At 36.2% G+C, this 24,431-nt stretch overlaps 1 protein-coding gene across 4 annotated transcripts in view; it reads right to left on the reverse strand.

The window, feature by feature from the left end:
- The window catches only part of MIPOL1 (mirror-image polydactyly 1), a 308,179-nt gene that overhangs the window by 190,022 nt on the left and 93,726 nt on the right, over positions 1-24,431 (reverse strand). For all 4 annotated transcript variants that reach the window (XM_036029064.1, XM_036029066.1, XM_036029069.1 and 1 more), the window contains 2 exons: positions 16,796-16,829; positions 16,366-16,536 (listed from right to left, as the gene is read on the reverse strand). In XM_036029064.1, the coding sequence (XP_035884957.1) occupies positions 16,366-16,536; positions 16,796-16,829 (205 nt within the window). The remainder of the gene's footprint in view (positions 1-16,365; positions 16,537-16,795; positions 16,830-24,431) is intronic.

Genomic DNA, 24,431 nt, shown 5'->3' on the forward strand with positions numbered 1-24,431 from the left:
GCTAACTGGGAAACTGAAGACTCAAAACCTCTGACAATAAAATCCTGTGGGAGTTGCGAAGGCGGGAGGTACTCCCAGTCTCACAGGTGAGTCTGTTGGAGAGGTCCATGGGATCCTAGAATGTACAAACACCCACCCACCTGGGAATCAGCACCTGAAAGGGCACAATCCACTTGTGGGAAGTGAGGGAAGTGACAGAAATTGAGGCAAGGGCCGGGCAAGTGGAATTGTTCCCTCTCTGACCACTCCCCCACAGATAGCACCATAACACAATAAAGAGGGTTACCGTGCCCTGGCAAATACCTAAAGTTCCACCCCCCTACAACATAACAGGTGCATCGAGACAAAGAAATATGGCCCAAATGAAAGAACAGATCAAAGCTCCAGGAAAAGAGCTAAGCAATGAGCAGACTGGCAACCTGTCTGATACAAAGTTCAAAATACTGGTAATTAGGATGCTCGCAGTTTGACTGAGCTTGGTCACAAAATGAAGGAAGAAATGAAGGCTATACAAAGTAAAATAAAGGAAAATACACAGGGAACCAAAAGTGAAGGGAAGGAACCCGAGACTCAAATCAACAATGTGGAACAAAAGGAAAAAATAAACATCCAACTGGAACAGAATGAAGAAACAAGAACTCAAAAAAATGAGGAGAGGCTTAGGAACCTCTGAGACAACTTTAAGCGTTCCAACATCCAAATCATAGGGGTGCAAGAAGGAGAAGAGGAAAAGCAAGAAATTGAAAACTTATTTGAAAACACAATGAAGGAGAACTTCCCCAATCTGGCAAAGGAAATAGACTTCCAGGAAATCCAGGAAGCTCAGAGAGTCCAAAATAAGTTGGACCCAAGGAAGCACACACCAAGGCACATCATAATCACATTACCCAAGATTAAAGATGAGGAGAGAATCTTAAAAGCATAAAGAGAAAAGGAGACAGTTGCCTACAAAGGAGTTCCCATAAAACTATCAGCTGATTTCTCAAGAGAAACCTTGTAGGCAAGAAGGGGCTGGAAAGAAGTATTCCAAGTCATGAAAGGCAAGAACCTACATCCAAGACTACTCTATCCAGCAAAGCTATCATTTAGAATGAAAGGGCAAATAAAGTGCTTCCCAGATAAATTTAGAGGGACTTGTATAAGAAATAGAAGATCAAAAACTATGAATAGTAAAATGACAACAAACTAATAATTATCAACAACTACACTTAAAAAAACAGAAACAATAACTAAGAAATCAACTAGAACAGGAAGAAAATCAAAGAAATGGAGATCACATAGAGGGTTATCAGTGAGGAGAGGGCAGAGAAGGGGAGAATGGGGTAAAAGGTACAGGCAATAAGAAACATAATTGGTAGGCATAAAATAGTGGGGAGGTTAAGAATAGAATAGGAAATAGAGAAGTCTAAAAACTTAAATGTACAACCCATGGACATGAACTAAGGTGGGGGGAATACTGGAGGGTAGGGAGTACGTGCTGGAGGGGGGGAAGAGGAGAAAAAATTGGGACAACTATAATAGCATAGTCAATAAAATATACTTAAAAAACAGAATTGCTAAGATATCAATTTCCCTTCACTTGAATGATCTAGAGATCCAATCATACCCCCAAAGGCTTTTTAAGGAAATAAAAATCTGATTTTAATATTTATAGGAAAATACAAAGATCCTATAATAACTAAAACCTTAATAAAGAACAAGGTTGGATGATTGTCAATGCCTGACATCAAAATTCACAGCGATCAATGAAGTGTAGCATTTGCATATGGATAAAGATTGCCACAATAAAATAGCATGTGTATAAATAGACACATACTTATATGGTGTAAAATAATGGCACCAAAGCCATTCAAAGGGGGAAAAAAACACATTTTCAACAAATAGTGCTGGAACTGAATATTAACCCTGTTAAGAATATGAACACCAATCTGTATCTTACCCCATATACAACAGTTAAGACAAAGTAAATCACAGATTAAAAGTAAAAATTAAAACAATAAAACTTGTAGAAAAATATAGGACAGTATTTCTGCAATGTTGGGGTGAGGAAAGATTTTTTAGACAAAATACATTAAAAACTGATTTACTGGACTTCATCAAAATTGAAAACTTTCGTACATCAACATATAGAATTAAGAAAATAAATAAGAAAATGAGGGGAAAGTATTCTTAAATACATATACCTGACAAAAGACTTTAGAAGAGATCTCTTAAAAATCAATAATAAGAGGTTAAATTACCCAATTAAAAGATAGGTAAAGTACCTGAACAGATGTTCAAAAAAGAAAATACATGAATGGCTAAGTACATAAAAATTCATTCAACATCTTTAGTCACTGAGAAATGCAAATTAAAACCACAGTAAGATATCACTCCACACCTACTAAAATTGCTACAATTAAAAATACTAATGCCACCAATTATTGGTCAGTCTATGAAGCAATCAGAACTACCATAAATTTCTGACGAGAATGTAAAATGATACAGCAAATTCCAACAATTTGCTAATTTCTTTTAAAAATAAATACTTACCAACCTATGACCCAGCAATTCCATTCTTAGGTATTTAACCAAGAGAATGAAAATGCATTTCAACAAAAAGACAGAATTCTTATAGTAGTCTGATTCATAATAGACAAAAACCGGACAGCTCTGAATATCCATCATCAAGAAAAAAAATAATAAATACATTATACAATGAAATATTATTTAACAAAAAGAATAAACTGCTTATATAAAAACAATGTGGATGAATATTACAAATATTTTGCTGTCACAGTATGATTCCACTTCTATGAAGTTCTAGAATAAACAAAATAAATTTGTGGGTAAAAACATCAGAAAAGTTTTTTTGGTGTAACCAGGATAATTGGCATGGAAGGGAAACAAATGAGGAGCTTTCTGGGTTATGAAAGTGTTCTGTATCTTTATCAAGATGTGGTCACATGGGTACAGGTATTTGTCAAAACTCATCAAATTACTGATTTAATATTTATGTATTTAATTTCTCTGTGTAAATGTTATCTGAGCCCCGGCTGGTATGGTTCAGTTGGTTGGAGCATCATCCCATAAACCAAAAGGTCAGGGGTTCAATTCCCAGTCAGAGCACAAGCCTGGGTTGCAGGTTTCGATCCCAGTCAGGGCATGTAAGAGAGGCAACAAATTGGATCGATGTTTTTTTCCCATATCAATGTTTCTTCACTCTCCCCTTCCCTTCCCCCTCTCAAAAAAAAATTAATAAGCATGTTCTCGGGTGATGATTAAAAAAATTATCTGAGATAAAAAATTTGAACAGATAAAAGGTAAACATATTAACAGTGAAAAACTCAATGTGTCATAATGATCACTAAACCAAAAACATACTCATGAAAATGTATAATACACCTATGATTTATAATTATATTTCTAGAGGATGTTTTCCCCCAAAATTACAGTTTAAATATATAAAAGGACAACATTAATGATGAGTTAATACATAATTTTAGAATTTTTTCAAGGGATTATAATACTGAAACAGGCTACTAGTAACAATAAAACCCACCTTCCCCTGAATCTTTTCAAGGTATCAACATTAATATTTAAATTAATTCTAGGAAGCAGTTTGGGAATCTGATCTTTTGTGATCCCAGAGCTTAGTATTATGACAGATGAGTCAAGTAGCAATTAAACAAACCTGCATGCAAATGTACAAGCACAGTCAGAGTCATTTTCAAAAGAAGAGTAAAGGCCTTGATATGGCCTTTACTATGTGGAGAGTGTAAGTTTTATTTTAATGGTCCTGACACTTTGGACTAAAGATGAGTAATTTGCTGTGAATGATACAGCCATATCTTTACATTCCTCCTGCAATACTTGTGTAAGCATGGCATATAATTTTATTAGCTACTTGGTTGCACACACTTGTATTTTTTAAAATAAAATTTAGCATAAATATAATCCAATACAATCTTAACTGGATAATTTCCTTATTAAATCAGAGAGGTACTAAAAAAAAAACCAGAGTAATTTGAATTTTTGTGCCCAAATAACAGTTTATACAATCAACTATCAAGTATTTTTCTAAGAATTCTTGCTACTACAAAATTTCAGCTCCCTATAAAAAGTCATATATGTAAAATAAAGATGCTTTCACAGTACAATTTTTCTAATTAGGTAATTTTTAAATATTTACTTATTCTAAAATGTTTATATTGTTTGATCCAGTTTTTCTGCTCTAGGACTTTTTCCTAAGGAGATAAACATGGATGTACATACAAATTTAGCTATAAAATATTCACACTATCAAAAAAAAGAAATAAAAATAAACATCCTCTCAAATGACATATGAGCTCAATAAATCTTAATATATCCACAATATAAAATTATGAGAATATCTGACAAAATGGAAAATCAAACTGAAAAATCAAGTTACCAAGTAGTAGATGTATATAATATACATTGAAAAAAAGACAATCTTTATATTAAGGAAATGAGTTTATGAGAAAAAATTCCCTTTTTCTTGTTTATCTGTACTTTCTAAAGTTATCTATAGTTTTAAAAAGTTGTAAAAATTTTAATAAGAAAGTGAAAAGTTATTAGAATAGATCAATATCAACAATATATTTTAGCAAGATGGACTGGTTAAAAAAGAGGCATGCACAGGCAAATAATTGCATGAAAGGAAAGCAAATTAACAAATTGACAAGGGAAAAATATTAATAAAAATTTTACAGTCACTATAATAAAGAATGTTAAACATGCTTCCTACTTTTCCTGAAAAATGAAACTCTAAATGTAATGATTTATTTTCTTTTCAGGTATAAGCTTTCTGTCAAACTTCTAATATGTGGTAGGCAATATGCAAATTATAAGGGATACAAAATGAAGGCCATATTAACAACAGAAAAGTTAAGAAACTAGGTTTTCTTTTCCTCTGCTAATATGGAAGTTTAATTTGGATGGTTACATCACTGGCCAAGATTTTGGGTTTGCTCCTCCAGTGGATTACACTCCCTAATCTCAATCTGCTTTTCCATAGTGACGTTTGGTCATACAGAATATCAAGTGAGAAATTCATAACCAGCTCAGAAATGTTCTAAAACAAACTTCTAGATCTCAAAATATGTCATTATATTTATCTTCTCAGACCTTAATTTCTATGCTTGGTACAATAAAGAAAAAACATTTTCTAATCTCTAAATCAGTTATACCTTCTCTTCAGATGTGTTCTCTCTTAACAATTCTTGATCTCTCCTGCTGATAAGTGATAAAATTTCTACCATTATTTCCCTCCCATAAACCTAGATAAAAATTATACCAGAAAATCTGGAATATATTAATCCTATTAATTGCAATACCTTCAAAATTTTTCTTTCAAGTGTCTGTTTCTTTTGACTACAACTCAAAGCAGCACAATAAGACAAAGAATGCTAAAACATGAACTTACTAGCGTTTTATTGTCCTGGGTACTGCCTTCTGTTACACTACACTCTCCTCAGATCCTTCTGCATCACTCATGACTCCTCTTCCTCTTTACGCAAGAGAAAGTCCATTGCTCACCACTGTAATGACTCCCCAGCACTTCACCCACTAAAATGCCAACTCCAGTTAAAATTAAGTATATATGACTCCACACTACACTCCAGATCTCGATGTTGCTAGAAGAAATCATGCAACTTTCCTGACAGGTTTTACTCTAAATTCATTACCCTTATTCTCAAATAGGCATTCTGCTCTTCCTAAAATCCTATGTTTCTCCAGTTACATTCATTTATACATAATCGAAGACAATAATTTCAAATTATCTCCTTTTATATAAACCTTCACAACCATTCACTGACCCATCACGCTGAGATTCTAAATTAACCTAGCATTTTCATTGAGAAAAAAGACACCCTACCCCTTATATTTATCAACTTGCCAGCATGCATCCATCCAAGTTCTCTGTATTTTTGTTGCAATGAAAGTAGTTTCCCTGATCTTAGCAAAAGACAACTCTTGCACTTATGTTCCAGATCCTACCCCCTTTCAAATTCCTCTACACCAGAATTTTTCTACTGTAATTATCCTTTTTCTCCCTTAAAATTACCTTTTCTTCTATCTTGGTTCATTGTCTTCAATGTACCAAATACATGTTCTAAAATCTCCCATTAAAAAAAAAGAAAACTTCTATGATACCAAAGTCCCCTCTACATCTAATGCCAACAGCTCTATCTCCATTACAGGGAAACACAGCTGAATACATGCATTGTCTTGCCTTTTTCACTTTTCGTTCTCTCTTCCAACTGCTCCCACGTGGCCTCTGTTCTGGACAAAACTCTTGTTAAGGCCCTCAACATCTTCCATTGATCAAATTAAAAATAACTATAGTCTTCCCTCAGTATCTGTAAGAGATTGTATCCCCATGGTACCGAAATCCTCAGATACTCAAGTTTCATATAAAATGGTGCAGTATTTGCATAAAATCTACACACCACCCTCCTGTATATTTTAAATGATCTCTAAATTACTGTATGATCTAATACAAGGTAAATGCTATGTAAATAGTTGTTATACTATATTGTTTAGAGAATTTTTTAAGATTTTATTTATTTATGTTTAGAGAGGGAAGGGAGGGAGAAAGAGAGAGAGAAACATCAATATGCAGTTGCTGGGGGTCATGGCCTGAAACCCAGGCATGTACCCTGGCTGGGAATCAAACCTGTGACACTGGTTCACAGCCCGCGCTCAATCCACTGAACTACACCAGCCAGGGCTTGTTTAGAGAATTTAAAAAGTCTACCTCTTCAGTACAGACACACATGTCATAGGCCTAACTCCATAATATACACCAGCAACAATGTAACTTTTTTCAACTATTTTTCAATCTGCAGTTGGTTCAATCCACTGGTGAGGAACCAGCAGATATAGATGGCTGACCGTGTTCCATCCTCATCTGGCTTGACCTCTTAACACCATTCAAGGAAAATGATCATTTTCATCTCTTGCAAACACCTTCTTCTCTTGCCTTCAATCACACTGTCTTCAGTTTCCTTCTACCTCATTTGCCATCATTTCCAGTCTGCTAGGTGGGCCCAACTGCTAAATGTTGGCACATCACAGAACTTGGTCCTAGGCTCTTTTTTTCTCAATGATATTTCCTTATTTCATCTAATCCCAGAGCTTTAATTATCTATATGCTGATTAGCTGCAATAACCAAGCTCCTGCTCAATATTTCCATTTGAAATCTTAAGAATCATCTCAAATATACCACATCCAAGAGAGAACATAATTTCCCTCCCCAAATATGTTGATCTCCCCCCAAAAACTCGCTCATCACAATAAATGGGGCAAATATCTACATGGTGTTCAATCCCAAAATATAGGAGCCAGACTAAATTCTTCCCATTCCTTTATGCCCAGATCCAATCTGTCTTCATGACCTGTTCACTGTGCTATTTAAATATTTCCCAAATCTGTCTACTTTTCTAAATCTCTGCTTGCTCCTCTGAGCCACTATGAGTTTTGTATTTCACTTGGACAATTGCAATAGCCTTTCTCCCTTAATACCTTCTGAATTAAGTTATAATTTGTACACCACTTCCTACCATGTCCTGTAAGAGACCTCACAGATTTGTCTGCTGCTTGTATCTTCTCCTTCATCACTTGCTATTATCTTTCTTGCTCACTACACTTCAATTACATATAAGCCTGGTACATTTATATCATTGCCTTAAACACAGGAAGCATGTTTCCTCTCTCAGGGCACTGTTGATCTTTTCCACAGTTCTCTGTGTGGCTGGATCCTCCTCTTTCAAGTCCAATTCAATCATCCACGTTGACAAAGAGGTCTGCCTTGATCACACTATTTAAAGTGACAACCCCACTATCGATTACAGTTACTCTCTTTTGTCTTTAATTTTCCTATCACTATCTTTATTCATTTGTTCACTATACAGTCATACCTCAGCACTCACAGGCTTCCAAATTTGTCAGCCCCTGTACTCATACCATTTTGATGAGCAAAAAATGTTGCAGCACTTGGCACTTGCTTAGGACTTGGTCCATTTGCTAGAACTGGTATAAGTCACGACACTGCCCCACAAGAGAAAATGTTTCATCATTTGATACTCGTCAGATTCAGCACTCATCAGGAGTCTGGGAATGAATTGACAACGAGTACCAAGGCATCACTGTATTTCCATATTAAAATGTAAGTTCCATAAGAGTAAGAACCTTCTATATTTAGATCATTGCCAAATTCCCAATGCAAGGCACATAACAGGTATCACATGAATGAATATTTCACTAACTTTAGTTCAGTGTATCTTAAAATAAGTCTAAAATAGCTAAGCTCATCAGTTCATTAATTCAACAACAATACATTAAGTGCCTACACTGTCCTTAGGATTATCATAGACACAGATAACAAAAAACAGTCCCTATCTTCATGCTGCTAGGGAAGGCAGGCATAAAATCAATTAGCATTAATGCAATGTGACAAGTACTGTAACAGGATACAACGTAAAATGTGAGTACCAAGAAGATATTTATTGGTATTGTTTCATGTGAGAGAACTTTATGCAACAGATGAGACTTGAAATAGTAAGCAGACATATGAGCAACAAGTGAGGGAGGAAAACATCCCTGAAGGTAGAAAGAGTCAAAAAGCAACAGATCAATTGTACTTTCTGTGCATTGCTTGGCTATCTTCCTAGAATTTTCTTTGTTATATTACTACACTGCAGTCATATTTTCCTCTTTTTGGTTTATTTTTCATATTGTTGGAGCTGGAGCTTAATGTTGGTATTGCTTGCAGGTTACAGAGAAGTAACATAGTGAAATATTTAGATGAATTTGTTTAATTTCCCTGATGATCACCCATTGGTCCTTCTATGTTTTTTGAATATGTCAACACTAGACCTGAAGGATCTCAGGATGAGTTTTCATTATAGCATTTGACAAAAACAAAATGATCAAAAAAGCTGTGCTAATTATATTTTGTTTAAAGAAGGCACTTAAATAATGTAGTACAATTTCAGCAACAAAAACAATAAATAAAAGTACAAGTTGATATAAAGTTTTGGTATTTGGAATGACTCACTTGCAAATATAGCAGTGAATGAAGATTCTCTGCATGGTGTTCTGATAATAGAAATTTACAATCACTAATTCAGCTCTGATAGACCAATGAATGGAAATGAGCATGTAGAAGACAACAAACTAAAAGGAAACCCAGGACAAGGTTGAAGAATGCTGAGATGTTTAACTTGGGAAAGAGAAGCTAGTGCTAGTTTCTGCTCTTGCCTGCTTGTGCTCTGATCCTAAAAGTTGTTTTTTTTTTTTTTATCTTGTAAGCTCCTTTTCATGTAATTCTAGAATTAATCATGATCGAGCCTGGCAATACAGAGTCCCATCCTTATCAGTTAGTGGGGATGAAATTGGTTCAAGAGCCACAGACATATCACCTATTACACCTGGAGGAGATTCCAAACACCCATATTCACATAGAATTTACCACTTTCTTCCTTCATTCCTGCTGTATTGCATGTCTTGCTTTAGTATTTCAAAAATAATTTACTAATCCCTCTGGCCCATTTGGCTAAAGTCCACATCCCAACCTGATTCTGTGCCTAATTTATTCAACTCTCAAAGGCTTGGCCCCTCACCTATGCACCAGATGCCAGCTGGGGTCTAATTAATGAAAATTGCTCCAATATTATCCTATCAACTACAAAGATCAATAAAGTCAAAAGCTTTCTACTGTTAGGCCTTGCCTATCTACGCATACCCTTGCCAATCAAAAGTAACCTAATTTAGCCAGAACTCTTTAGGAATGGTGTGAGGGTTAATTTTATGCGAAAACTTGACTGGGACACAGGATACCCAGAGAGTTGACTAAACATTATTTCTGGATGTGTCTGTAATGTTGTTTCTGGATGATATTAACATTTGTAATAGTAGACTGAGTAAAACAGATTTCCCTCCCCAATGTGGGTGAGTCTCATGCAATCCACTAGAGGCCTGAATAAATGAAAGACTGAATAAGAAAGACTTTTTTCTCTCTGTGTGTTTAAACTGAAATGATGGATCTTCTTTTGCCTTCAGACTAAAACTAGAACTTACATCATCAGCTCTCCTGGTTCCCAGGCCTTCAGGCTCAGAATGGAAATACAGTATTGATCCTCCTGGGTGTCCAGCTTGACCAACTGCAGTTTTGGATTTCTCAGTCTCCACAACCGCAGGAACCAATTCCTTACAGAAAATCTCTATTTCCCATTGGTTCTGTTTTTCTGGATAACCCAGACTCATACAAATGGTTATCTGAATTACTGTAGCTCACAATAAGGTCAGCCTTAAAAGCTAATAAATTGTCAGTCCTGGTTAGTTCTATGATTCTTCTGTTGCATACTGACATCTGACCTGGATCCAACTGTGTCTCTAGAACTAGCCTATAAGACTTAGAATATTATTAGTCACATAGATGCTTGAATATATTTGAATATAATTTAACAGTCAAATGCTGAGGCCAATAACAGTAACAATGGCTAGACATTAAGAAGAAATGAGTATTTGGCCAAACTGAAAAGTAATCATAGATACAATTCCTCAACTTAGTGGTCAGCTTAACTAGAGAGCTTCTAGAGTCCTATAAAACTTAACATTCAGAAAAGTTACTTTAAAAAAGGAAATTTCTAAAACAGGTTAAAAAATTAGTTTTTAAATTAGTTAAAAATAGGTATTTCTAAAATTTTAATAAAATATGCAAGCACTAATGGGCCAAAAAATGACAAAAAAGAACAAATATGAGATGTTAAAACAATTCCTTATCAAACAAATGGTAACTATAAAAATTTTAATTCACCTATGAAAAATTTTAAAACTTTAAATTCTCTGAAACAAAAAAGATACTGAAGAATATGAATAAATAAGAGCATAAGCATTCATCTGAAAAAGATAAGATTTTGACAGGGCCAGTTCAAATAAATAAATGATTTTAACTTAATTTATAGAATAAAGTTAATAAATGTATCAAAATCAAGAAATAATCACAAAATTTGAAAACTTCCAATGATACATAGAAGAAAGAGACTAATAAATTTATCCTGGTACTACAAAGAAGACATAGTACAATTAGAAAACATCTGGCCCTGGCCAGGTAGCTCAGTTGGTTGGAGCAACATCCCATACACCAGAAGTCTGTGTGTTCAAGTCCAGGTTAGGGAACATATTTATGTTGCAGGTTAGATCACTGGTCAGGCACGTAAAGGAGGCAACCAATTGATGTTTCTCTCTCACATTGATGTGTCTTTCTCTCGCTCTCTGTCAAATCAATAAATATCCTCAGTGGGGATTAAAACATAAATAAAAATATCTGATGCTTAATAATACTTTTAAAATTAAAGTGAAATTTCTGTTGAAATTCTTTTCAAAAGCTCAAAATTTCAGTCTAATCATAAAGAAAACATCAGAGACAATCCACAAAATATTTGACAAGTATCTTTAAACTGCCAAAGTCATAGAAAAGAACTAGATGAGACTGGGGAGACATGACAACTAAACTCAATGTAGCTTCCTGAAGTGAATCTTGGAACAGAAAAACTTTAATGGAAAAGTGGTAAAAGCTGAATAATGTCTGGAATAAATAGTAATGTACAATGGAGGTTTCTTAATGCTGACGAATGTCGCACACTGATGTGAGATGGCACAATCAGGGGATACTAAACCTGGGTGAAAGGTATACAGACCCTGTGTATTCTGCTATCCTTGAAACATTTCTGCAACTTGAAAACTATTCCAAAATAAAACATTTGAAAAATGTATGTAGGGCCAAGATGGAGGCATAGGTAGATACACTGTGCCTCCTTGCACAACCAAAATAAGAACAACAAAAATTTAGAAACAATAAAACAATCAGTACTGACAGCAAATTGAACCGTATGGAAGTCAGATAACCAAGGAGTTAAAAGTAGACAAATTCATCCAGACCAGTAGGAGGGGTGGAGTGGTCGAGGCAAAAAAAGCAAAAAGTGACGGCTGGCGGACACCAAGCACGCAAGGCAGCAGCTGGCAACCTGGGCATGCAGGTGGCAGCTGGAGGACCCAGTGAGGTGGCAGATTGTGAGAGGGCAGACCAGGCAGTCCCACATTCACTCGAAGATAAAGCAGGCAAAACTGGGAAGCAAGACAGACCATGCAACCCAGGGTCCCAGTGCCAGGAAATAGAGCCTCAAAACACCGATTGAAAACACCTGTGGGGGTTGAGGCACAGGGAGAGACTTCCAGCCTCACAGGAGAGTTGATTGGAGAGACCCACAGGGTCCCAGGACATACACAAACCCACCCACATGGGAATCAGCACCAGAAAGGCCCAGTTTGCTTGACAGAATCAGGGGAAGGGACTGACATTCAGCAGAGAACTCAGCAAGCACCATTGTTCCCTCTCGACCCCTCCCTCACATACAGCATCACAATCCAGCAGCTGGTTTGCTCTGCCCTGGTGAACACCTAAGGCTCCACCCCTCACTATGCTAACTGGTGCGCCAAGACAAAAAAAATTGGCCCGAATGAAAGAACAGATCAAAGCTCCAGAAAAAAATATAACTAAGCAATGAAGAGATAGGCAACCTATCAGAGGCACAGTTCGAAACACTGGTGATCAGGATGCTCACAGAATTGGTTGAATTTGGTCACAAATTAGATGAAAAAATGAAGGCTGCACTAAGTGTAATGAAGGAAAATGTACAGGGAACCAACAGTGATGGGAAGGAAACTGGAACTCAGATCAATGGAGTGGACCAGAAAGAAGAAAGAAACATCCAATCAGAAAAGAATGAAGAAACAAGAATTCAAAGAAGTGAGGAGAGGCTTAGGAACCTCCAGGACATCTTTAAACATTCCAACATCTGAATTATAGGGGTGCCAGAAGCAGAAGAGGAAGAGCAACAAGTGGAAAAGTTATCTGAACAAATAGTAAAGGAGAACTTCCCCAATCTGCCAAAGGAAATAGACTTCCAGGAAGTCCAGGAAGCTCAGAGAGTCCCAAAAAAGTTAGACCCAAGGAGGAACACACCAAGGCACATCATAATTGCATTAGCCAAGGTAAAAATGAAGGAGGGAATCCTAGAAGCAGCAAGAGATAAGGAGACAGTTGCCTACAAAGGAGTGCCCATCAGACCATCAGCTGATTTCTCAAAAGAGACCTTGCAGGCAAGGAGGGCCTGGAAAGAAGTTTTCCAAGTCACGAAAGGCAAGGACCTACATCCCAGGTTGCTCTATCCAGCAAAGCTTTCATTTAGAATGGGAGGGCAGATAAAGTGCTTCTCAGATAAGGTCAAGTTAACGGAGTTCATCATCACCAAGCCGTTGTTATATGAAATGTTAAAGGGACTTATCTAAGAAAAAGAAGATAAAAAATATGTACAGTAAAAGGACAGCAGGCTCATAACTATTACCAACCACACCTAAAACAAAAACATACTAAGCAAACAACTAGAATAGGCACAGAATCACAGAAATGGAGATCACATGGAGGGTTATCAATAGGGGAGTGGGAGGGTGAGGGGGGTAAAGGTACAGAAAATAAGAAGCATAGATGGTAGGTAGAAAATAGACAGGGGGAGAGTAAGAACAGTATGGGAAATGTAGAAACTAAAGAACTTACAAGTATGACACATGGACATGAACTAAGGGGGGGAATGTGGGTGAGAGAAGGTGTGCAGGGTGAAGGGGAGTGAAGGGGGAAAATGGGATAGCATAATTATAAAAATATATTAAAAAAATTTTATGTAAAAATTAGTTTCCATTAAGAACTATAAGACAATAATTTAAAAGTTTACAATGATTGTGACAAAAATTATAATGAATACTACGTGGGCCAGAGAGCTTGACAAATATGTAAATTAAAATAACTAAAATAAATAAGAATTGCCTTTCCAATGAACATAATAAATATATATAGTGATAAATAATAACTTTTTATAAACAGGGACATGATGGTAAAATAACCAAGTATCAATTTCTTTATATTTTATACTATGAAAGGCAGTACACAAATAAAAGAGGAAGTAGAAATGAATAGCAAGCAATATTTAATTAGGTTCTATGTGTTTATTTTTAGTTAACTTAAAAAATAAATGATAGAAAATCAAATGTTTGACTTTATACTATAATTACTTCCAAGTACATAAAAGTAGGTTTGGCTCTCTCTTCAACAACATACTGAATGACCCGATTAAATACACTTGGGAGAAAAACACAATGGTAAAAACAGTTGCCTGTCTTAAAAGTTTAAGGGCTGTTTCCAATTCTAATCTGAAGATAAATGTCAGATCTTCACATCTAGATGGGATGAAATCATTTGTGGCAGAAGAATGCTCTAGCCAAGAACAAGAGAAGCCAGATGAATTAAACCATAACCTGAAGGCTGCTGCTGAGTGACTGATCTGTGGAGAGAGGCAATGTGAAGATCTGCAGTCACTCCCCAGCCCCCAAGTTTTAAAAACTGAAGGCATGGGCAAGGACAGAGAAAGCAGGCTTTGACCACAGGGATGGCTACTGTTGGAGGAGAGAGAAATTACCTGTTTTTGGCAGTTATACTGAAGTGAGAAAACTGGAGATTGGAGAACTGTTTCTGCCTTAAATCATTTGCTAAATCCCAAACCTGCATGGGGATTGAAGTTGAAAAAAACAAACTCCTAAAACCTCTGAGAAGAATGATAGAGTCTTCCACAGATTTTCAATGCTGAGGAGACAAACAGTGAAATACAGGATCTGTCAGGAGTAGTGACTATGCAGCTCTCAGTTTGGGAAGGAAAAAGTGCTGGGTGAATCTCAAGAAGACCAAGACTTACCAAAACACCATGCTATTATCTGTGAAAGATATTAAAGAATTTTAGACTATGACAGAAATAAGCTAATAGGAAATATTTTATGAACCAGGAGAGAAAGGGATAGCTGGTTAAGTGATAACCTTAAGCAGGCAAGAACAGATGTGAACTAGTGTAGAAATAGAGGTCGTCTTAAACAGATACACGCAGTAAAAAGAAAAAAAGAAACTAGAAAAGTCAAAGAGAACCTATGAGTGCAAATGCAGGTAGGCTGGTGGGTGAAATGGTGGTGACATGCAGCTCTTTTCATTTGGAAGGAGAAAGTAGATATCTGAGAAGAAAGGAAAAGAAATAAAATAGTCCTCTAGAGGGAAGAGTAAATGGACTAATGAAAAGCAAGAAGACTGTCAAATAACACCAAGGGCCTACTTGAAGACAGTGGTCATAAATGTAAGGTAAGTTCAGCTGGCAGACTTATGTGATATTGTCCTGCCATATAAGTCTGTGAAGGTATAGAATAGGCAGAAAGTTACATTTATAAGGCTTAGATTTTGCTGGGTGAGTAAGACAAAGAAAGAGAGGGCCAAGAGGACTAAAGTCATTATATTCAAGTTGCTGATAATTATAGTGAGCCATAGCATTTAAGCTAGATGGTGAGGGTAGTGAGGACATAAGAGGTCTAAGGGATAGGAATAGGTGGGGTAAGAGCAATAGAAGTAGGTGCCAGTAAAGTTGAAAACTTGCTAGGGTCAGAGATCTAGAGTAAGTGAGCTCAAAAAAATATTAAGTGGTGGTCAGAAAGTGGGATGCTTGAAACTGAGACTGGATATGGAAAAAACCATCTACACAGATATTTAAATCAGCAAGAATTATGACAGGAGTAGGTTGAAGAAAGAGACAGTGAAAGAGATCCTGAAATCTTTAAGAAATGAGGGAAGGGACATAGGAGTGTGTACGTGACTGCAATAGGAGTATGCCTGGGTGGTACAGTCTGACGTCTGAGCTTCAAAGCTGGAGGTGGTTACACAGGAAAATGAAACAATGACCTAAAAGCACTAATGAGGAACAAGCCTCTGCATCCACTGGTGTAACTGCCATGCGTGGGAATACGATCGCCACTTGAGAGGACTGCCGTGGATGCCGTATCCTCAGGGAGGTAGCCAGGTTTCAGTCAGAGTAGGAAGGTGTACTCAATGTTCAGGAAAGAATACACTAGTAATTTGCTTCATTTACCAATATTTACTAAAAGGCACTGAATTAGTAATTGGGAATAAAAGAGTAATAAAGATATAATCTCAGCCTTCACAAAACTGTAACTAGAGTAAGAAGTCTCATATATGAGTGATTACATTAAAGAATTATATTTTTATAACAAGCTGGCAGTTTATTAAGAAATGAGGATACATGTATTTTAAGAATGATATAACAAAATATGTGATTATTTTAATATATCATTGTGATATTAATTATATGGTAATAGCTGATTTGAACTAAGCATACAATGGGAGAAAGTCATTTTTTAACGGTAAAGAAGGGGGAAACGGTTAAGTATATGCTTTTACAGATACATGCAGTTACCTGAGACAAAGCAGCATCCCGTTCTTCTATCACTGCATTCATTTCTTCTGCAGTTATTCTCTTTTTACATGCCTTGGTCTTGTAGATTCTATCCACAATTATAGCTCCATTCTTCTCAATAGCTATCCCTGTGTCTGCATTGTTTATTCTGTTCAGTAATTCCTGTAATGTCTACCAACACCATTATATGTTAGTCAGACATGAAGTTTTAATATATTTTATTTAATATAGGGTTTTAATTAATAGACACATGTGAATTGTAAATTGACTGAGTGAAGTTATTGAATTTTCATATTGCAGCAAAGATGTACATTATTAGTGTGTCAATTCTTCTTTTTCCCACATCTTAGTTCTTGAAACCCACTCAATTGAACTTAAGCCTCTAAGATATAAGACTGACATCAAGAAATCTCCTCAGAGAATGGCTTACCATGTCATTTTCTTCAGGGTTAATATTTTCTAGCCTAGAAAAAAGGGACACAGAAAGCCTGATCAGTAGCATTTCCTTAGTGCAGCAAAATGAGTTCGCTTTTTAAATCTTTAGAACCTCTAGTAATTTCATTCGACTAGTCTTTAGAGTCAGCCATGACACTGAACATATTAAAGTGCCACCTGCTCGACTCCATCTTTCAATAATGCTCCGTATCTTCTGCACTGACTTCAGACTGTTAAGTTATTAATGTTTACTGCTATATATGACTACAAGGATCAATTGTTCATATGTGCTTAGATGAAGAAAGTTCCCCAGTGATGGAAGCACTCATTCTCATCATTATATTTATTCCTGGGCTTTCCATTCTCACCAGAAACTGTATTCTCTCTGTTTTTCGGACATCATCACAAATAAAACAAGTCAAGTATTTTTATTACAAGTTTTAACTATGTTACCTCAAAAGCAATGACAAATAATTACTACTAAATTTGACCTGAAAATCTCCTGCTGCTACCTACTTAAAATAAATATACTATATAGAAAGACTGACCAAAACTGAACCACATTTTTAGAAGACTAATATTAGTTTCTCTTTTTAATTACATATATAGAATTATTCAATCAGGGATAAAAAAAAGCAAATTAGGTCCCCTCATAAAATTCACTTTGTTTTGTGAGTCACAGTGCTTATAGAAATGATTGTTCATGTTGGTAAATTGAAAAAATATAGTAAAAAGAAAAAAGAGTTTAAACAACATATCTTAGAAAATGTCTATAATATAATTAAGGCAACCATTAAATTAAATGGATAAATTAAATGAAAATCTGTAATGGGTATTAGTAAAATGCTGTAGATTTTAGAAAAATTCAGATACCCAAGTTCCTGACTGTGCAAGACCCTGCCCCCAACTTCTATGCTTCTATGATTTAACATTTACCACCAAAAAAATGGACACTAGGAAGAGATAATAGAAGACACTCAAAAATTTTGCTACAAGATTTTTCCAAACCCTACAGTTCAATAAAATAGCTACATTTATGGAAAGTATAAATTTTTGAACACTATAACTTAACAGAAAAGAAACATCAAAAAACTATTTCTATACATACTTAAGCTGTATAGGTTAACAGGAAGGTACAGTAATTTTAAATTTTATAAATTTATTCTGTCTCAAACTACTAATGTCTGCTTGGATTCACATTTCAACAACGGCAAACACTCTCATCTTTTCTCTTTTTTCTCTCAAAATAAATCAACAGTCTCCAAATACCCTGCTTCATAAAACCTGGTTCTGCAAGAACTGTGAAGATAATCACTTGTTTTTTACTCAATTAAAAAACATAGTGGAAAAGTAAAAGATAACAGAATTCTTACAGTTATGTATGATCATGTAAAAGTATTTGAAGAACAACAGTGGCATTTAACTATTAGTTACTGGTTGGCTAAATATGATTTTAAAGGGAACCATATGTGGTGAAGAATATGTACATTAATTTTTTTTTGAAATTAGACTAATTATGGCAATTGCTACAGAAGACTCAAGTCCTCAAACTTCACAATTAAATTATTAAACTTGATGATTTAAAATGTAAAAAGATACATTAAAATTGAACATTTAGATTGGTAGATTACTGGCAACTTTTGCCAAAAAATTTAGTTCTTGAGGTTTTAAATTTCCCTTTTCTGTTTCAAAGCATTACATATGATCTGAAAGAAAAATAACAGTATAGGTAGGTTACCTAATATGTATATTCCAAACATCAACACAACAAAAAGTTTATGGAATTCCTATGTAATACTTATAAGTTTTTTTTTCAGGCACTACAATCTAAGAAATTACTTTACTAGAGGTATTTTAATGTTTTAAATTAGCATCTTTCAACAGAATATGGTTAAGATAATTATATGTAGTATAATATCAAAATTACCTACTAACAACTAAAATTTTTAAAAATTAAAATAAAATGTTCTTATCAAAAGTTATAATAAATTCTTGGCACATGAATTTAGCATTCAGACTATAAATAATTTATGTGATTGCCCTTAAAAGTACATAATACATAGTGATTTATCATTTGCTGATGAATGAATTTGAATGTTTGGTAAGTATGCTAGGTCCAACATGCAGGGCATGAGTGACCTAAGTCAACCACTTAGCATTTGGATCTCAATTTTGCTTTACTGAATTATATTTTAAAATTGAAGTCAGTAGTAAATGATCATTTGGAGAAAAACAAAACTTTAGTAACAGTGAGAAAATGTTTAATTTGGGATTTAAAATTTACATAGGAGCAAAGTAACTTTCAATACCAACATAAATTTCGAAACAGAAAAAGCCAACACTTGCATTTCTCTCTCTATATTCATTTAAAAGTCTCAGAAAATACATGCCACAGATATCAGAGATCAACTACATCATAATTTAGTTTTAACTAGGTTATACTGAGCAAGAATCAGCAAACTTTTTCTGTAAAGGGTCAGATAGCATTTTAGGCTTTGCCATATGTTCTCTGTCACAGCTACTAAGCTTTGCCTTAATAGCACAAAAACATCCATACGTAGTATGTACATGAATAGATGTGGTTGTGTTTCAATAAAACTTTATTTACAAAAACAGTGAGAAGGCTGAATTTGTACCACAGGTCCTTACTTTGCTGATCCCCGATATACAGTATTGAAAAATGAGACCAGATTTTTGATGCAAATACACTGTAAATGCCAACTTAGCATATTTGACATATTTTTCTGAGCTGAACCATTCAATTCCTAGTTAAAGATTAATCATCAAAAACAGTGGTTTTCAGAAAGTTAAATTCAGTCCTACAGTAAGTACATTACTTACTTTATCAATTAAAAGAAACACAAAAATTACATGAAAAATAGACCTTTACAAAAAAGACAATATAAAACATCAATACAAGGCATTCAATTTTCTATGTAAACTGATTTTTTCAGTTTAACATTTACTAGCAGCATGCACAACATATAAAGCTTTACTGGCTTAATAAAGACAAAATAATAGTGTTACAGGAAACATATCTCAGAAACTATAAATTATACATAATTAACATGAGGTTTACAATTATACACAAGAATCTCAACCTTTTGTAAACTCTCAATTATGCCTACAACAGTCTAACTAGACATAGTCATGATAATTAGTAAGAATTTTGCTGAGGTAAATATCCATGGGCTCAAGTTTCAATTGATTTCCTATACCATGCAAATTCTGACTGACAACCTTGCACTCTAAGTGAAAAGACCCATGCATGAAATGTCACATTTCTTGATTTATCCCTAAATCACTCAATATCATGTCTTTTATGTCTTTGCTTTCTGAACCTATAATCATTCACCTTGTTCAATGGTAAAAAGCTAAACTCTGACCTCACATGATAAAAAGAACTAGCGATCAGCTAATCAGAAAATTCTGAATTGCTTGTTTTCATTCTCTGTTGCATTTTTAAATGCTACTATCCTCAATAATATGTTAAAGAATATACCACCAACAATGAAGTGACTGAAAAAAAATACCATGATCTCAAAGTTGGAATATACATATGCAAACATACATGTATTACTAGGTATATGTAAGTCATTTTAACTTCAATCCTTTTGGCTTTTTTCCCTGTTTTTAGATAAAAGTAAAAAAGAAAAAAGCACTGATGATTCAAGGGATAAGGGAAACAGAGAAGTGGCAGAGTAATAAAACAGACATTAAGTATAAAGATGCAAAGTTTATCAAAAACGGTGAAGAGAAAAAAGACAAGGAATCTGAAGACTGTAGGAAGCATAAACAGTGCATTAAAACAAAGAGATGTGAAATAATTTATGTATAACTTCAACCTACACTCAATGCCTCCAAATGCGATTTCCGTCAGCAAAGCTCAGTTACAAATAGGTTCTGTATTAACAAGGATTTAGTTTAAATGAACTATGGAACGTTCAGAACCTAGAGACTTCACCTAAGTAGAAAGAAACCTCTACAGTGCCATTTAAAACTATGCTGGCATTAGTCTTTGTTGTTGCTTTTCTTCTTATTTACAGTTTTTCCTGACCCCACCACATGTGCCCCTAGGTTAGAATTCATTAAGAGATGACTATAAGCTGTTCCTAAGAACCAATAATGTTTCATATTAGTTAATGTAAGTATTTATGTAATTTTTTACTTAATGTCTACTTTCTCCCCAAACTGGGACTGTAACGCTGTGCTCTGAGCAGGTAGAACTGAACCTGACACACAGTATACACAGGGGTGGGCAAGTAGGTGCGCAGCTGTGAGTACAGGAAACACGGAGTTTCTTCTTGTATTATTATTTATAATTATTGTCATTACTTTCCTTATGAACAACTGTAGACTACTTTTGCCCCACCCTGTATTCTACATGTAAGTCCTTTATTAGATATGACAAATATTTTCTCACAATCTTTTTTTCTTTACTCTTTTAACAGTGTGTTTACTAGGACATATGTTTTACATTTTGACAAAATTTGATGTATTAATTTTTTTAAGTCATGGACTGTACTTTTGGTATTGAATTTAAAATTCATCGCCATATGTAAGGTCACACAGATTTTTCCTACAGTATTTTCTTCTAGAAGTTATAAATGTTGTTTTACATTGAGGTCTGTGATTTATTTTGAGTTAATTTTTGGGTAAGATATATGGTATTTGCGGAGGATTTTTGCTTTTGTTTTTGTTTTTTACATATTCATTTATTTCAGCAACTTGTTGAAAAGGCTATCATTTCTTCATTAAACTTCCTTTGTGCCTTTGTTAAAAATCAGCTGACTGTATTTGTATCAGTTAATTTTTGGACTTTCTAGTCTGTTCCATACATCTGTATGTCTATCCCTTTGTGAATAGCACAGTCTTTTTTAAAATTTTTTAAATATATTTTATTGATTATGCTATTACAGTTGTCCCATTTCCCTCTTCACTCCCCTCCACCCTGCACATCCTCTATGACCCACATCCCCCCCCTATAGTCATGTCCATGTGTCATAAGTTCTTTAGGTTCTACATTTCCCATACTATTCTTACCCTCCCCCTATCTATTTTCAACCTACAATCTATGCCACTTATTCTCTGTACCTTTTCCCCTCTCTCCTCCTCCCACTCCCCTGTTGCTAACCCTCCATGTCATCTCCATTTCTGTGGTTCTGTTCCTGTTCTAGTTGTTTGCTTAGTTTCTTTGGTTTTGCTTTAGGTGTGGTTGTTAATAATTGTGAGTTTGCTGTCCTTTTACTATACATGTTTTTTTTTAATCTTCTTTTCTTAGATAAGTCCTTTTAACATTTCATATAACAACAGCTTGGTGATGATGAACTCCTTTAACTTGACCTTATCTGAGAAGTACTTTATCTGCACTTCCATTCTAAATGAAAGCTTTGCTGGATAGAGCAATCTGGGGTGTAGGTCCTTGTCTTTCTTGACTTGGAATACTTCTTTCCAGCTCCTTCTTGCCTACAAGGTCTCTTTTGAGAAATCAGCTAAGAGTCTGATGGGAACTCCTTTGTAGGTGACTGTCCCCTTATCTCTTGCTGCTTCTAGGATTCTCTCCTTCATTTTTACCTTGGCTAATGTAATTATGATGTGCCTTGGTGTGTTTCTTCTTGGGTCCAACTTCTTTGGGACTCTCTGAGCTTCCTGGATTTCCTGGAAGTCTATTTCCTTTGCCAGATTGGGGAAGTTCTTTATTATTTGTTCAAATATGTGTTCAATCTGTTGCTTTTCCTCTTCCCCTTCTGGTACCCTATAATTCGGATGTTGGAACGTTTAAAGATGTTCTGGAGGTTCCTAAGCTTCTCCTCGTTTTTTTGAATTCTTATTTCTCCATTCTTTCCTGTTTGGTTGTTTTTTTCTTCCTTCTGGTCCACTCTATTGTTTTGAGTCCCAGTTTCCTTCCCATCACTATTGGTTCTCCATGCATTTTCCTTAATCTCTTTTATGGTAACCTGCATTTTTTTCATCTAATCTGCACCCAAAATCAACCAATTCCGTGAGCTTCCTGATCACCAGTGTTTTGAACTGTGCATCTGATAGATTGCCTATCTCTTGGTCGCTTAAAATGATGAGTCCTGGGGCACTGATCTGTTCTTCTGTTTGAGACATATCTTTTCTTCTTCTTTTTTTGTCTGGTCGCTCCTGTTATGGTGAGGGGCGGAGCCTTAGGTGTTCACCAGGACTGGGCACCCAAGTGGCTAGATTGTGACCTTGTATGTTGGGGCGGGGGCAAACAATGGCAGTGGCTCCATTCTCCGTGGGACCTCAGTCCCTTCTCTGGGATCCTGGGTTGTGCACTCTGCCCCACTCCACAATCTCTGCCTCACTGGGTCTGCCAGCTGCCACTTGCATACTCAGGTTCCACCCACTGTGATCTCACGCACCCCAGATGCCCTACACCCCCCAGTTGCCTTATGCGCCCAGCTCTCTCTGCTCTCCTCACCCTGACCCATGCTGGCTGCTCCTCTCTGCCCCTCCTACCAGTCTGGATGAACGGGTCTACTTCAACTTCTTGGCTGTCCGACTTCCATTCAGATAAATTCTGTCAGTTCTGGGTGTTATTCTGCCTCTAAATTGTTGTTGTTCTAATCTTGGTTGTGTGTGGAGGTACAGTGGGTCCACCTATGCCTCCACCTGGGCCGGAAGTCCAAAGCCTGCCTGTTAAAGGAAGGCTTGGGCTAACTCTGATCTCTGAAACATGTTTCAAGTGCCTGTTTTGAAAGTCAAGCTGAACAATGTCTTCTGTGTCCTAGACTACAGTCTGTCCTCCCCTTAAAGTAATGGCATCCTTAGTTCAATGAGGGAGACTCTTGTGCGGTGCTCAGGCTCCGGAACCCATTCACATGGTCTTCTCTCACCCACCTCCAGCGCGGCCCAGGCAGCTCTGGGGGCTCCAGCGGGCTCGGGAGCAGGTGGGCCCGCTGGGAGCACCGTGGGGGTGGCGCCCGGTATCCCCGGCCCAGCGGCCAGAGGGTTTTCTGGCACAGTCCGAGGCTGTGGGGCAGTAATGTGCAGGCAGCGGGTTTGTGTGCGCTGGAGAGCCCTCAGTGCATGGGGTGAAGCGCTGCAAGCACGGACAGCGGAGGATGTGTGGCTGTTAGGGCAGCCTCGCCTCTCTTCCCACGGTTGGTGGGTGGGTGGGCGGTCTCTGTGGCCTCCGGCTTCACGACGACCCCTCCTCCTTTCCCCCAGCAGCCCCCTCCCCTCCCGCTCTGCTCCTGACAGGTGGAGCAATCCGCCACTGCCGTGGCTGCTCACAGCTCTTTAATAGCACAGTCTTGACTACTGAATCTTTGAGTAAGTCTTTAAATTGAATAATGTCACTCCTCTAATTTTGCTCCTATTATAGAATTTTTTGGCTATTCTAGTACCTGCGCCTTTCCATACACCTTTTAGAATTTGTTTATATCTACAAAAATACCTGCTTCGGCCATGTGTTTTCAACATACTTTTCAAAGTAGATAGCTTTTTTTGTGTTTCAGTAACACTTCCATTATAACTTAGAACCCCTCTTTGGGGATTGTAAATACTGTTCCCATTCAAGTCATCGATGGTCACACAGCACTATATTTTACATGTAATTTAAGACTATAAATCATGTCACCTAGACTGAGTGCCAATTTTAT

The sequence above is a fragment of the Phyllostomus discolor genome, chromosome 1 (genome assembly GCF_004126475.2).
Source record: "Phyllostomus discolor isolate MPI-MPIP mPhyDis1 chromosome 1, mPhyDis1.pri.v3, whole genome shotgun sequence".
NCBI classification, from domain to species: Eukaryota; Metazoa; Chordata; class Mammalia; order Chiroptera; family Phyllostomidae; genus Phyllostomus; species Phyllostomus discolor.